Source organism: Hylaeus volcanicus, chromosome 5 (assembly GCF_026283585.1).
Source record: "Hylaeus volcanicus isolate JK05 chromosome 5, UHH_iyHylVolc1.0_haploid, whole genome shotgun sequence".
Classification (NCBI taxonomy): domain Eukaryota; kingdom Metazoa; phylum Arthropoda; class Insecta; order Hymenoptera; family Colletidae; genus Hylaeus; species Hylaeus volcanicus.
This window is the reverse complement of record NC_071980.1, coordinates 11988591-12003210: the sequence shown is the minus strand read 5'-3', so window position 1 is coordinate 12003210 and position 14620 is coordinate 11988591. Positions and strand designations below refer to the sequence as shown.

The 14620-nt window shown below is 35.3% G+C and overlaps 1 protein-coding gene across 1 annotated transcript in view; it reads right to left on the bottom strand.

The window, feature by feature from the left end:
- LOC128876151 (40S ribosomal protein S12, mitochondrial) overlaps positions 1–2118 on the bottom strand; it is a 4688-nt gene extending 2570 nt beyond the window's left edge. Inside the window, exons 1-3 of the mRNA XM_054122277.1 lie at positions 1959–2118; positions 1626–1673; positions 1486–1533 (exon numbers count right to left, since the gene is read on the bottom strand). Of these exons, the coding sequence (XP_053978252.1) occupies positions 1486–1533; positions 1626–1673; positions 1959–2022 (160 nt within the window). The 5' untranslated portion in view covers positions 2023–2118. The remainder of the gene's footprint in view (positions 1–1485; positions 1534–1625; positions 1674–1958) is intronic.
- Positions 2119–14620: the final 12502 nt, after the last annotated feature.

The following is a 14620-nucleotide window of genomic DNA, read 5'->3' as shown; positions in this document are numbered from 1 at the left end:
TGTCGCGTTCACGCAGCCAAGATCCGACGCAGGTAAAACCTGTGGCTCGTCTTAGGATTGCGATCCTCCTGCACTTTGGAAATACTGTACGTTTTGCGTAACTAGAAACTGGTTAGAAACGCCAGGCCAAGAAGAAGGAAACACGATCACAGAGACGTTCTGGTTTAGTATCCTGTATTGCGAATTGCACGCAATTAGAAACAGGTCAGAAGGGTTAGTACGGGCTCACTGAAAACAGAATAATAGAGAAATTAAAAAGAAACATCTACAGATGGTCATGTTTAGTTGTAATTGTCAACAATGGTTTGAATTTAAGTAACAAATGTCGCGTTAGGCTCCTTTAATATAATTTTTGTTCGTGAATAGAAAATACGAAGTATTGATAACTATGATAATTCATAAATACATTAGATGTACCGATGAAAATAGGGAGAAATGGACGATCGCGCTAGTTCAACGAGTTTCCTTTTGTACAAGAAGTGGGGAAAATAGGAATAACAGTCCGTCGCAGCCTGTACCCATCAGCGATCGCTTCTGACAACTGGTCAACCGCAAATGGACACGTCACCCCCTTCGATTCCCACCGATTTTCGCTATTGGCCATGGAGGAATCCCCCTTTCACCCCATTCGTGTCCTTTCTTGCGGAGTAGCCGGATCCCTTTTTGCATTTCGAGATCTCCTTTCCCGGGGATCAAAGAGGTAGAGACTGCGTGCGCTTTTGCGAGCCACGCGCATTTTCGCGAAGAAGAATGCCCGAAAGCCGCGGTCCCCTTTTCTAGGTCGACCACCCTTTTGCCGCATTTCTACGGACAGAGATACGGATCTATCCAAAAGGCTTACGGAAACTCGAGATGTCACTCGAAATTCCCGTGCCATTGTCCCGCCTTGTTACACTTATGGGAAACGCAAACAAGGCCGATGAAGCTTCGCACGATTTCATGCAAATGGGTCAACCTTAGAGGTAGAGTGCCTTTTTCCCCTCAATTTTAGGATTGCTATTAATTATATAATTTTAGGATAATTGGTAGGATTTTAGAGAGAATGCACATACCTCTTCTATATATTAGGTTGTCCCGAAAGTTTCTTTCGCGAGTTGCATTCAATTATTTTATGTGGTTGTGTTCATATAAATAGACAATCTAATTTCATACATATTCATGTTGTAACAAAAATGTAGTAATGGAGCAAAATGAATCGTGCACAATTCAGTAATGTAACATGAAACATAAACTATTGTGCATGTATTACTTATTAATAAAGTGAAAGAAACTTTTGGGATAACCTAATACTAATACTATAATCAATAGAAGTGCATTTTCTTCATTTTATGACATGCTATACATAACCCCTTGCTTCCCCGAGATGAACGCAGCACAAGTACTTTTTGTTTTTGCGAAATAATTTGTTCAAAATTCCTTTCATACAGCAGAAGCTATTTGTAGGCTTGGAATACTATGAAACTCTATTGCGCTGTTGCATATTACCTTGCATTATGTTTCCAAGACAAGACCTTGCAGCATTCAATAGGCTACCTGTTGATAAAAATAAAAATTCTTACTTTTCAAGGAAATTACTCCATTTGGTATACGGATGTAAGATGTTATATTCCGCAAGTAATAAATACCTTGAATGCCAGGGTTCGAGTATAACTGCGTTAAATGTGGCCTGCTGCCTGCAACAAACGTGTTGTTTATTACTAGTATGTACACATAACTACAGTAAATAGTGGCAATTTAATTAATGCTATGAACAAACTTCGTAAAGGTAAACTAAGGTGTTAATGGTATTCAAATATTAACATAACAAAGTAATATAATTTTTAATGACATCTGAAACTATAGAAATATAGGAAATCGTCGAATATTATTTATAAAAGGGAAAACGTGGGTATTTCATCTACCAAGAGGTTAGTTTAAAGGTTAGGTAATGATGTATACAAACAATGTGATAATTGTACCTTCGATGGAATTTCCGAGGCAAGACCTAGCTATACTCGTTATACTTCTAGCCAAAATGTTCATGATTGACAACGATTAAATTACTTTTTTAAAAAGTGACATCAACTAGAAAATATGATCCGACATTACCAATATTTTTTCTAGTGGTGGCACTAGTGGCAAAACGCTGAACCTTGTCGTAGTAAGCAAGATACATTCCTACATTATCAGTACTCTTAGGATTCAACTATCCATTATTTATTTAAAAAGAAGAGAGAATCAATTATAACTTAACTTTATCATATAACTTGTTCTTTTCTCGAAATCATGAACTGCTAGAATATATAATTATATCTTTCTAAATAATTGTCGATGATTTACCTACGCGTAAGTAGATGGTGCTATTAAAATTTAATAGTACATTCAAGAATTCTCCACTAGAGGGATCAGTTTCTCACACCTGTTAGTACGCACATGAGTTCCATATAATATAGAATCTATTACACTGTTTCAAGTTTCAACCAGTTTTAACCCTTTATCGTGGGTGTTCGGTGGATGTTGTTGCATCACAGAAAATAATATTTTATACTTTAAGAAGTTAGCTGGAGCTAAGAGTGTAGAATCATCATCATTTTAAATAAATCAACCAGTGTTGATATAATTATTTTATTGCAATGTTCCTAAAATATACAACTTCGAGAAGGCCCAAGAGAAGCACGCTCTCTACAGACTGTGTGAAACATTCAATCGAAAAGAAATTCAAGAATCTCGTCCATTGCTGCTGGACAATTAACAAAAGTAAATACATTTAATATTATTACGAACATAGGATGTTTATCGAATTACTCGTGGCTCTAACGATGGATCACGGTATAATCCTTTAAATGTAAGAAAATACGCTATTACTATTTCAGCTAATTCTATACTGTTAGTACTAGTTCTATATTCACGATATAGAATATGCTATAACAGTTTAAAGATGTAATAAATCATTTGCAATTTCTATCTGTGTGTCTATCGTATAATTCGAAACGCGAAGTGTGAGGAGTGGGGTTACCCCCATCCGTCTTCTTCTCTCCCGAGATGTCTCGATCTCGCGACGCCGGCAGTCGCCATTAGTTTCGTGGACTTGGACGCGATAAGACGTATCCAGCGTGTCTCGCGACTATCTAGGTATGTATCTTCTACCTATTGCCATCTAATCGTTAATAACTACTAATATTACTCACGTTTACTTTCAGCTTTCGTATAATATCAACATATTTTTAATTAATTAACTGTAATGAAAGATATTTAATCGGTATCGCGATTTGTCGTTCTCCATTCCGCGTCAATTGATATTACGATTCCCTTAATTAAATTACAATCTTTTGCGGGTTATTTCGATTCGGGTTAGTTAGATTATCGTTTTATTCCAATAACTGTACTTTTATGATAAGTCTCAATTTAATCATTTTTTTCCTGTTGAAGGTTTCTGTTTGAAATTTCTTCCCGCGGCTTACTGCCATGGACGCCATGATGCCTGTCGCCAATTCAAATGGAGTCTCGTAAAGAATGGTGGAGTTCGTGACTTGTACAAACAAATGGGTAACATTTATTTATATTGTTACTGTTTTTGTGTGAATTGTTATCGGACGTGAATATCTTACTGGATTTTATAACGAATCAATGCTAAGATTAAATGAATAGTATTAATACTATTACGAATAATATTAATACTAACTCTTTTTCAACTAGAAATTTTTCGATAATTATAGATGGCGTCACGTTGCTGTAATTCGATCGCGTTCGCGAGTTTTCTGCTATCGTTCTATAATATATTTTAATTTTGTCGGTAAATCTATCCGTATGAAGTCGATGGAATTGCGTTCGCGTTCTATTTTCTGTAGCAAGTTTAATTTCACGTGGAAACTACGCGATTTTTCATTAACATGTCATGGTAGTTTAACTTACAAGTTTTGATTTTACAACGAATCTTGTAATATTTATAAAAATCACGGTAAGATAGTAGGGTACGACGGCATGATTACAATTCTAGCAATGAGAATTCTTAGTGTAACAATTCTGATTATATTTGTACGTAATATTTCATCACTGAAATTAAGATGTTCACAGCCGTTGAGAATGGTTGTCTTCGAGAGGCACAGACCTCGCCTTTGAATTTTCAATAACAAGGTCGTAATTACAGGAAAAGCAATATTGCCGTGACTAACGCTCGAACGTAGGCAAAAAAAAAAAATTCCGCGATAGCACCAGATGTGCTCGCTTCTGCGTGTCCGTTTGTTTTCTTTCAGGAATTTGGTGACCGCGGGCAATGCGGTCGGTAAAGTCGGTGTTTACTGCGTAGTAGTATCTTTGTTTCGATGTACAGCTACATCGATTAGATTTTTGTTTACAATTTAGGTACACGCGGAATAGAGTCAGTTTATTGCGTATTATAGATTCTTTTCAGACATCGCGGCTCTCTCAGTCTTTCAATCGCGAGGTAGAGTCACGGTTGTTCGCCGACTATTATCTTCGGTCGCGTTAGTAGATTTCTAATTTTCTTTTTTTCTAATTCAATAAAAATTGCTCGATACCGGCATTAGAGTCAGTGCATCACTGAAGAGAAGTATTATTGGGCGATGCTCAATAAATGGAAAACGTAAGTATTTACAATTTCTTTGTTTCATTTAACGCGTCTGGCCACCCTGAGCGCTTGCCAGATGGTACTATTCTTAAAAAATTCATAAAAGCGAAAGTATAGAAAAAAATATTGAAAAATATGAAAAATTTTTTGAGATAATAAAAAAAAAATGGCGGCGGTTCGAAAATTTTGGTGAAGGCCTTCGGCACGAAACGCGCGTGGGCTGTACCATCCTTATATGGTAGTTTATTGCAACTTTAGGTTGCATCTGAGAAAGAAAAAAAAAGATATTGGTTTGTTTCTGGAGTTTGTCGCAAGAGAGTAGCAATTGGATTTTTTTTTGCGCCATTAAGAAAATTATGGTGAGCCGAAGAAATTTTTTTTGTATTTTTCACCAAAATTTCACGAGAAAAATTGTGAATAAAAAAAAAACTAATGAAGTTATCGCAAAAATCAATTGCTACTCTTCAGATAATGTATCTAAAAGCAGTGTGTACAAATTTCAGACCAATCGGACCGATAGTTTACGAGATTTACATTGTACCATTTCGAAAAATGTAGTTTCGAGATAATCCCAAAAGAAAGTAAACGTGCGGTCCGATTGCTCTGAAATTTGTACACACTACTTTTAGATACATTATCTGAATCCATTAGCAATGGATTTTTGCGATTACTTGATTCATTTTTTAATTAATTTTTTTTTTAAGAATAGTACCCATCTGGCGAGCGCTCAGGGTGGCCGGACGCCTTAAATAGCTATCTCTAAAATTGTACGTGTAAAAATTGATCGTTGTGTTTTGGGTTGTTTTGCAGATTTTTCATCCCTCATACTGGCAGAGCCAAGCAGAGCTACTACGATGGCTTCGCGGAAGCAAGGATACTACGATGGCTTCGATGTTGCAGAGCTACTACGACGTTTAACTACAGATTTACAAACTCCGAACGAGTCAGATGATTTTCTGTTCCTCTGGTCCCCAATCATGTCGAAGGACGAAAGGTCCGAATCGACACGGGTGACTAGTTGTATACGTGGTCTTTGGCGAGTACAGTGACCGCGGGTATGCATCACACAGAGCATACTCGCGAGTAGTAACATTTCTTGTTTTATTTATTAGTTCAGGATAGGGTCTACTTGTACATCGCGTTTTCTATTAACGATACTATCAATAATTCTATTCATTTCTATTCATGATAATACTCATGTTCCACAATTCAGTGACAAGATGTAATATCTATTATATCAATTAAACACTGAATTTTCTTTTTACTTGATTCACTTGTAGCATGTAAATTTACAATTGTATTACATTAAAAGTAAATGTACATGATATATTATTCAATATACTTTTCAAGTTATACGTTCACATATAAATCATCAATCATTTTCTCCATTGACGATATTTGAAATATCAATTCGTTGCGTTAAAGTTTTCTAAATATGTACAAGATGACGTTGCGCGATAGGTCGATTTCTGAGTCGAAGTATCATATGATTTGAAATTTCGAACATTTAAAGTGTACACTTTGACGACGGAATCACCGGATTGTAGGGCAAGAGTTACTATTCATTTTCTATTTTCAAATTAAATTATCTTAATAAATCAATTCCAATTAGAGTCATTTTTCTTGATTAATAAATTAATATCAAGTAGAGTCATTTTTCTTAATAAATAAATTAATATCGAGTAGTCATCTTTCTTGATAAATAAGTCAGTTTCAATTTAGAATCATTTTTCTTAATAAAGAAATCAATTTCAATTAGTCATTTTTCTAGATAATTACAATCTTCAATATCAATTCTTAATGTTCACTTCTGAATTTTTATGAATAAGTCGAGTCATTTGTATTGAGAACGAAGTGACTAGACTGCGGATGTTTATGCATTTATTTCGTTTAAATTTCAATTCCTTCTCTTTATCTATGAAGATCTGAATTTGCACGAACATCCACGGTCTGGAAATTACAAACTAGATAAAGCTAGCCCGCTTAGACTACTAATTACCTAATTAGTCTTTCTAGATCAGGATTTTCAGGTTTAATCCCTTCCGTGTTCGTTTTCCAAACTCACTCACGTGCCCAGGTGCTACTTGGGTGAGCGAGGATAATGGGCACGATGACTTAGTCTATAATATTTATAATCACAATGAATATGTTGCGTCTGACACTGCTAACGTATCGTGCACGACGTATTTTCCACATGTATGTGTGTGGTTAGGATGTGGAATTGCGTCGGTTCAATAACTAATTACATTAAAAATTAAATATACAAATGATATTTTTATATTTCTATTATTATTCATTGCAATAGAATATCAATCACTTGGTATTGATAATTCTATTAATAATTTGCTTGACAACTATTCACATTATGAAAGTATGCAAGACAATGTACGTGTACAAAAGTAGCTTCTCAGTCTTATATCTATTAACATATATATACAGGGTGTCCCAGCCTAAGTGACACAGAGCTCTAACTCCGAAACTATCGGCCGAATGGAAAATTTCAAATATGGAAAATTGCATGGTAAAATGGGCCTCATGTTTCAGCGAGAAGGAATTTTTGTTAAGTTTGTTATTTAACGAGATATGATGGTCAAGTTTCGTTTCTCAAATGTAACTATATACATTTTTTTATATCCTGCGATAGTACTTTTCAAGACAAATTCATTAAGCTTTAATGTACTTACCCGTTTTTATTAGTTTTCAAGCTATGTCGCTTCAAAGTTTGCTCATTTTCAAGGAAAATACTCGGTTTGACTCCGGGCGGTCCCATTGATGCAGTAAGCACTATGCGGTTCTTGAAATCGATACGGAGGGTCTCGCTTGGGATTCTAGGCCCAGAATATTGGGATTCTTCCCATTTTCCTCCGTATCGATTTCAAAAACCGCATGGTGCTTAACGCATCAATGGGACCGCCCGGGACCGAACCAAGATTTTTCCTTGAAAATTAGCAAACTTTGAAGCGTTCTGGCCTGAAAACTAATAAAAATCAGGTAAATACATTAAAGCTTAATGAATTCGTCTTGAAAAGTACTATCGCACGATATAACAAAATGTATATAGTTCCATTTGAGAAACGAAACTTGACCATCATATCTCGTTAAATAACAAACTTAACAAAAGTTCCTTCTCGCTGAAACATGAGCCCCACTTTACCATGCAATTTCCATATTTGAAATTTTCCATTCGACCGATAGTTTTGGAGTTATATATTCACACGTTACTTATACGCAAAGATCGTTAGCTTTTGTCAGACGATTTCAGGAACTGGTACGTACCTTAGAGTGTGAATGTTGTATGGCAAACTCGGGTGTCGGAGACATCCCGGGATGTCTCCCTAGTTTAGGCCGCGCCCCAGAGCCTCGAATGAGAATCGTTGAGCGTATGTGTTGGTGTGATTGTTTTGCCATTTTTAAATATAGGGTTAGGTAGGTAAGTAACTTAACTTGTGGTGTGTATGTTAAATCCCAGTAGGTAGGGTCCAGGGCAGATCTCGTCACTTTAGTTTGGGTAGGTCGCGCAACGGTTGACGGATCTGTTACTGTAGGTGGATTCGAAGAATCGATGCAATACCGATTCAAACGAAGCTTCTGTCCATTTGTTTCTGTATCTGTTTTCGATTTTTCGGATCTCGACTCTGAGAGTCGTTGCTTCGCGGTCGCGGTCGTGATCAGTAGGGTTGTTCGAAACGCTCGTTCCCTCGAGATTCTAGACGTATGGTTCGCCGGGTTGAACGTCCACGTATTGCACTGAACCTCGACCCTAGCTATAAGTTTCAGATGGGACAATGCGTCCGAAGAAAGAAGAGGCTGTATGCCGAAGTGGTCCTGACAAATTGTCGCAAGAAAGGGCTGCAACGAATGGCTATCCATCTTCGAAAATAGAAAGTCTTTATCGTTATTACTTTGTCACTGTACTCGCCTGTAGTTGTAGTTTGTTATTTTTGGGTCGTGTACCCCAACGTGGGAACTCATCATTCAGTGTCAATTGGGCATATCGCGTTTTACAGTAGTGTTGCGATATGAGAATTAAATCGCGGTCGTTTTATTAGGATTGTTGCTTTTGATTAAAATCATTCGCGATTTATTTCAGAGTAGTGTTGCGAATAAAGAATCAACCGCGATTGCTTTCAGTGTCGCGTATGAATGAATATTGCTCGCGTCCGTTTGGAATCGTATTTAGAATCTTGCTTTTGATTCAATTCTTTCGCGTTTTATTTCAGGGTAGAGTCGCTAACGAATGAATCAACCGCGAGTGGCATTAGTGTTGCGTGTAAACAAATAATCGCGTCCGTTTTGAAGTAGTATTTAGAGTCAGTTTAGCTTTTGAATAAAATTTTTCGCGTTTTCTTTCAGGGTAGAGTCGCAAACGAATGAATCAACCGCGAGTGCAATTAGTGTTGCGTATAACGAATAATCGCGTTCGTTTGAAAATAGATTCTCGCGTTTTGAATTAGTATTTCGAAATATAAAAAGCCCAGGCACTGATACACCAGCTCCAGGATCATCGAGCAGCTGAGACGGCTGCTCGTCTTTAAATTAGACTCAGGATTCCGTTTTATTTAATATGGTGCACGGGAGAATTTTCATTTTTCTAAATTAGTGTTGCGGATAATGACGCACCTCGCGATAGCTTAAGTCACTTTTTATTAGAGTCTTTCGCGTTTTCTTTCAGAGTAGTGTTGCGAACAAATATAGATCGCGATTGCAATTAGTGTTGCGTATGATGAATATCGCGTCCGTTTGGAATTAATTTTCATGTTTTTAATTGGATTAGATCAGAGTTAGGTTGTTCGTCATATTTGCTCGTTATTTTGTTATTGTCATTCGAGTGTTCGTCACCGACAATATTGCTATAAAATATAATTATATCTTGAGAAGATATGTTTTATGTCGCGTGACATTAAAGTCTTGCTTAACATTTTGTCATTTTTTTTTTCTTTTTTGGATGATATGTTTTTGCCATATATTTGTTACATGATGGCAATAAATTTAGTTAACTATCGGAATTGTTACAGTAACGAATATTCATTTCTAGGGTTGCTACGGGATACATTTTTTTAATAATCGACTTACAAGATATTTGATGTGACAAAGTAGGGGATATTTTTTTATAAATATTCGATATTTGTTGCATCAATCGAAACTTGCTCGCGACCGCTGCTTAATATAATGATTAATATAAAGCTTGCGCTAAAAAGGGCACGTAAATGCAATTCCACGCTTTGGATCGATAGTAAAATTGAAAGTAGAGTCGATAATCGCGTGTTCGTTAATTTCTTTATAAAAATAATTTGAATTTCGTTCTATAATATCATTTCGAATTACGTTAACGTGTCTTCATTAATTAATGTCGAAATCAACGTCTATGGATCATTGGATTTTACAAACACTTTGATTTTACAAAGTCGTTGAAAAATAACATCTTTTATAACTCTTATTTTAATCAATTCAAACTTCCAAGACATTGTCTGCCTACTAAAATAAAGTATTATTTAATCTATTCGTTTTTTCTTGGCACTGAAATGAAATTCATTTTCGTGCAACGAATGCATAATTTAAATAAAACTTTTTCAAATTTCAATTTCACTGTGGATGATAACGAATTCATGCATCAACAATGCACTAATAAATATTCTTTTCAGCTTTCACATTCCTCTTTGTGTTTGTATGTCTACTAATCCACTGAACTAGTTTATGTTTCAGGGCACATTTACATTGAAATCAAAGGTTTCCAGGAATGCATCCATAATGTACTAATAAATATTTTTTTCAGCTGTCGCATTTCTCTTTGTATTTGTATGTCTACTAATCCACTGAACTAGTTTATGTTTCAGGGCATATTTACATTGGAGTCATAGGTGTCCAGGAATAACAAAATCCGATGGACTCAAAAATGAAATGTGGAACTTCGTATACTTCTTCAAGAGGAGTGATAAAAATTACCACAATATGGGACTCGAATTTCACGTTTCTGTAAAATAATATCCCATGAAATTCTGTTTATTGCACTTGAGTTTGTTTTAGAAATTCTTCGTGGGACCAATGAACAACAAAAAAGAAGCAAACAGAAAATAAGTAATTTCTGCAGGCGGGATGTAACTACAATTAGATTTATAATTAGATAGGTTCTTTATATTTTAGAAAATCTTCGTTAGACCAATGATTACATCAAAGAAGAAACGGAGATTTTCATGTATCGAAAAGAAACACACTGTAGTGTTCAATCGTACACATTGGCGATTAGTTTATAAGATTATTTGTATTAGTTCGAGCGCTCAATTAAGTAGGGATCATTAGCGTTTAAGAATTAGCATTTAAGAATTAGCATTTAAGAATAAGACAGGGAAATGAGAAACTTAATTGTATTCCCTTCTTCCCTTTAGTTTCTTAGATGTAGTGTAATAGGTAATGGTATCTATTGATTTTTAGTGGTTTTGGTATTAAGTAGGTAAATTATTGTATGAGTGGTTTGTTTATCCCATGAGAGGTAGTGATGGAGGGTGCAAAATGTGTTTTGGTATTAAGTAGGTAAATTATTGCATGAGTGCTTTGTTTATTGCATGTGTGGTTTGTTTATTGCATGAGAGGTAGAGGTGGAGGGTGCAAAATGCATGTTTTGGTATTAAGTAGGTAAATGATTGCATGAGTGCTTTGTTTATTGCAAACTGCATGGGGGCATTTTATGCAAAATGCATGGGGGTGGGTCTCCATGTGCAGCAACCTCCACGTGGTGAGACCTGGGCAATAATATTTGAAGTGTGCAACTGCTAATATCATCATTCTTAGGAGCCAGAAGATATTATCAATTTCATACCAAATATCAGCCAATGGCTGCATTATTTCCCGTTAGCATGTCATTCCTATAGCACGAATGTAGACTGTATTCGTTCCATCAGCTTTAGAAACTATTCTGTCGTAACAACAAAAGAGCATCTAAGGTTCTCACGAGAGTTCAACGAATAATTTCCAAACAATAACAAAAACTGATAGGAACACGCTCGTCTTTCTCAATTAAAGAAGAGAATGATTTTGTTCGACCAATAGTAGAAAATCGTAACGTGACTTGAGCCGCATCTTCTTTTTTAAAAAAAAGATAACGTAAAATATAGCAGATCGATAGTGTACATTGTTCTTTAATTTCGGGTTGATTACACCATATTCTAATTTTATTACGGTAGGAAATTTATGATAGAATGAACTGTGTTTGAATCTCGTTTTTTATTTGACCACATTTTTCTATCGATTCTGCTAGGACGTAAAAAAAGAAATAAGCTATAAAAAGTAGGGGTATGCGGGATTTCCGAAAATATTCGGGACTCTCGAAATTATGCGGGATCCCGAGATGATTCAGGATTCCCGAGAACACACGAGATCCCGCAAAAATCCGGGATTCCCGAGAATGTACGGGATATAGAATAATATCTGGGACTTCCGAAAGTGTTGTTATTCTTGAAAATTTCAGCAATCCGAATGTACGGGATTTCGAAATTCCCGGGAATCCCGAACATTTACGGGATCACGAAATTCTCGGGAATCCCGGATGTATTCGGGATTTTGATCCCGCACACCCCTAATAAAAACTAATCCTCCAGAAGATAATTGTCCAAAGCCTTTGCAAAAGGTCTCTGCCACGTTTAAAATTTCTTTCTTTGCATTACTTTGCTTCATTTTTACCGCGTTATTGTAAGATAACATTTTGCATCGCCATCTAGAGTTAAAAGACTGAAGCTATTCTACGACGTACTTGGACGTTTACCCGTCGAGGGTACTTACCATAAATTACTTACCATAGATCGAGAAGTTTGCACCATCGACCGCTAGATGGCGAAGCCATTCCCTACTCTGCATTATCACCCGTCCGTAAAAAGAAAATTTGCATACAATTTTTAAAAGCTCGTTTAGAGAATCTTTTCTACTCGCATAAAATATTGAAATTTCAACTTTAAATATCGTTCGTCAAATTTAACAAAGAGACGAAGCAGTCGTGAAACGATAACTACCATAAGCAGCGAATCCAACCTTGATAATCACTATAGAACAAGAGACACAGTTTGAATACGTAAAAACATGAAGGTCGAGCGTAAAACTTAGATGCCTTTCGAATATAAAATGAAAGAATTTAACATTAAAAAAATAATTAGCATGCGCGCCGGCATCTCCTTGAAATACGATACAGTAACGCACGTGTGTAGATCCACGGTAATGTCCTCGAGTAATTGCAAACGTTAACAGGTGGCTAAACTATAATTATTTCTTCCTTAGCAAAGTAACTCGATAGTTTATTCAATTGCACGTAACAAAACCAATTTCTCCTAGAAACACTTTATCGCGGGCAATTAAATGATTCATGTGGTTGCACGTATATGGTAATAAATTATGTGTAACATTAACCTCCTCGTAAAAGAACAATGGCAGCTTTGTAACGCTATATCAATTGTCGTGACGTTAACGTGATTCAGATATTAAAATGGTATCTTAAACAATCGGTCTTTTTACTAAGGATGGGCATAATTTTACTGAAATAATACATATATAAGTAACAAAAATAATGCACGATGTTATGCAAAGTTCTACTGAAGTTACTAAAAATAGACGAATTAGGATTTTTATTGGAAATATTAAATCTGTATCTTAACTAATAGTAAATAATTACTAGACTGCGGACCTTTATGTAAAATAAAATCTTCGCGAACGTGCCTACAAAAATAGAACCTACGTAGAAATTTATTTTATTCTTCAAATATTTTAATATGGACTTTACTTTCAATCTTTTTTATATTCTTGCATATTGTTTGCATTTTGTAGATTCTTGCACATTCAAATTTCTTATAAATGCATAAAGATCCGCAGTCTAATAATTACTAAACGTACTATAAAATATTATACTAGTAAATCTACGAAGGATTTTTATTGTCAGCGATAAAATTCTATATTAAATAATTGTTTTATCTTCTAAGGATAGGCAAATATGCCTATCCTTAAAAAATATATAAATAAGGACTAAATAAATAATAGTAAAGACCAAGTAAATAGTGACTAAAAATAATGTATAATAGCATGCTACTAAACCTATCAACGATAAAGAAACTAACGATTCTATTGGCAACAATAAAGCTATATTATCAAATAGTAAATAATGAATAAAAATAACATATAATATTAAACAATTTATTGTGAATTATCGGACTTTTAGCATCGCCAGGATCTCTCTGGAGACAATAATTCATTTCGAGCTCTTCTCTTAATCGGTTGAAAAATACATAAAGTTTATTACGACCCGCTGACCGAAATTACCGGTTCCATTAAATTTTTTTACGATTCAACCGCGTTTAATTTAAATCGGAAGGATTATCGCTCTCCGGGGAATCTCTCCGCGTCCGTGACGACGAAAACGGAAAATTCACGTTTTCCCCATCGGAATCGTGACTTCCGAACGAGTTTCGCCGTAAAACCGCTTCTGCACGTGACGAATTCCGCGTCTTAAATGTGTAACAACGCGCAATCTGCCTGATCATAAAACAATCAATTCAAAGTTGTTACGCAGTCGTCACGGTAGCGAAAGGATTTTAGTATTCTTTAATTACGATGTCATTTCGATTCCAAATGAGTACATTTATTTTATTGAAGTATCTTAATACTTTTTATTTAAATATTTCTCAAGTAGAATTTATTATAGAATATTAAAAAGTGACCAAAGCAGTACATTTATTTTATTAAAGTATCTTGATACTTTTATTTAAATATTTCTTAAGTAGAATTTATTATAAACATAGCATTATTTAAATGAAATATGCGATTTCTAATATCCGCTCTAAAACTCGTATAAAATGCTACGTAATACGGTCGATAAATAAAAATATATTTCGTTTAAATCGACTAACTCACACTAGAATATTAAAAAGTGATCTAGACCCACACATAGCATTATTCAAATGAAATATGCGACTTCTAATATCCGCTCTAAACTTGTATAAAATGCTACGTAACACAATCGATAAATATATTTCGTTTAAATCGACTAACTCACTACCTCCACTAAAATGGACCCAAAAG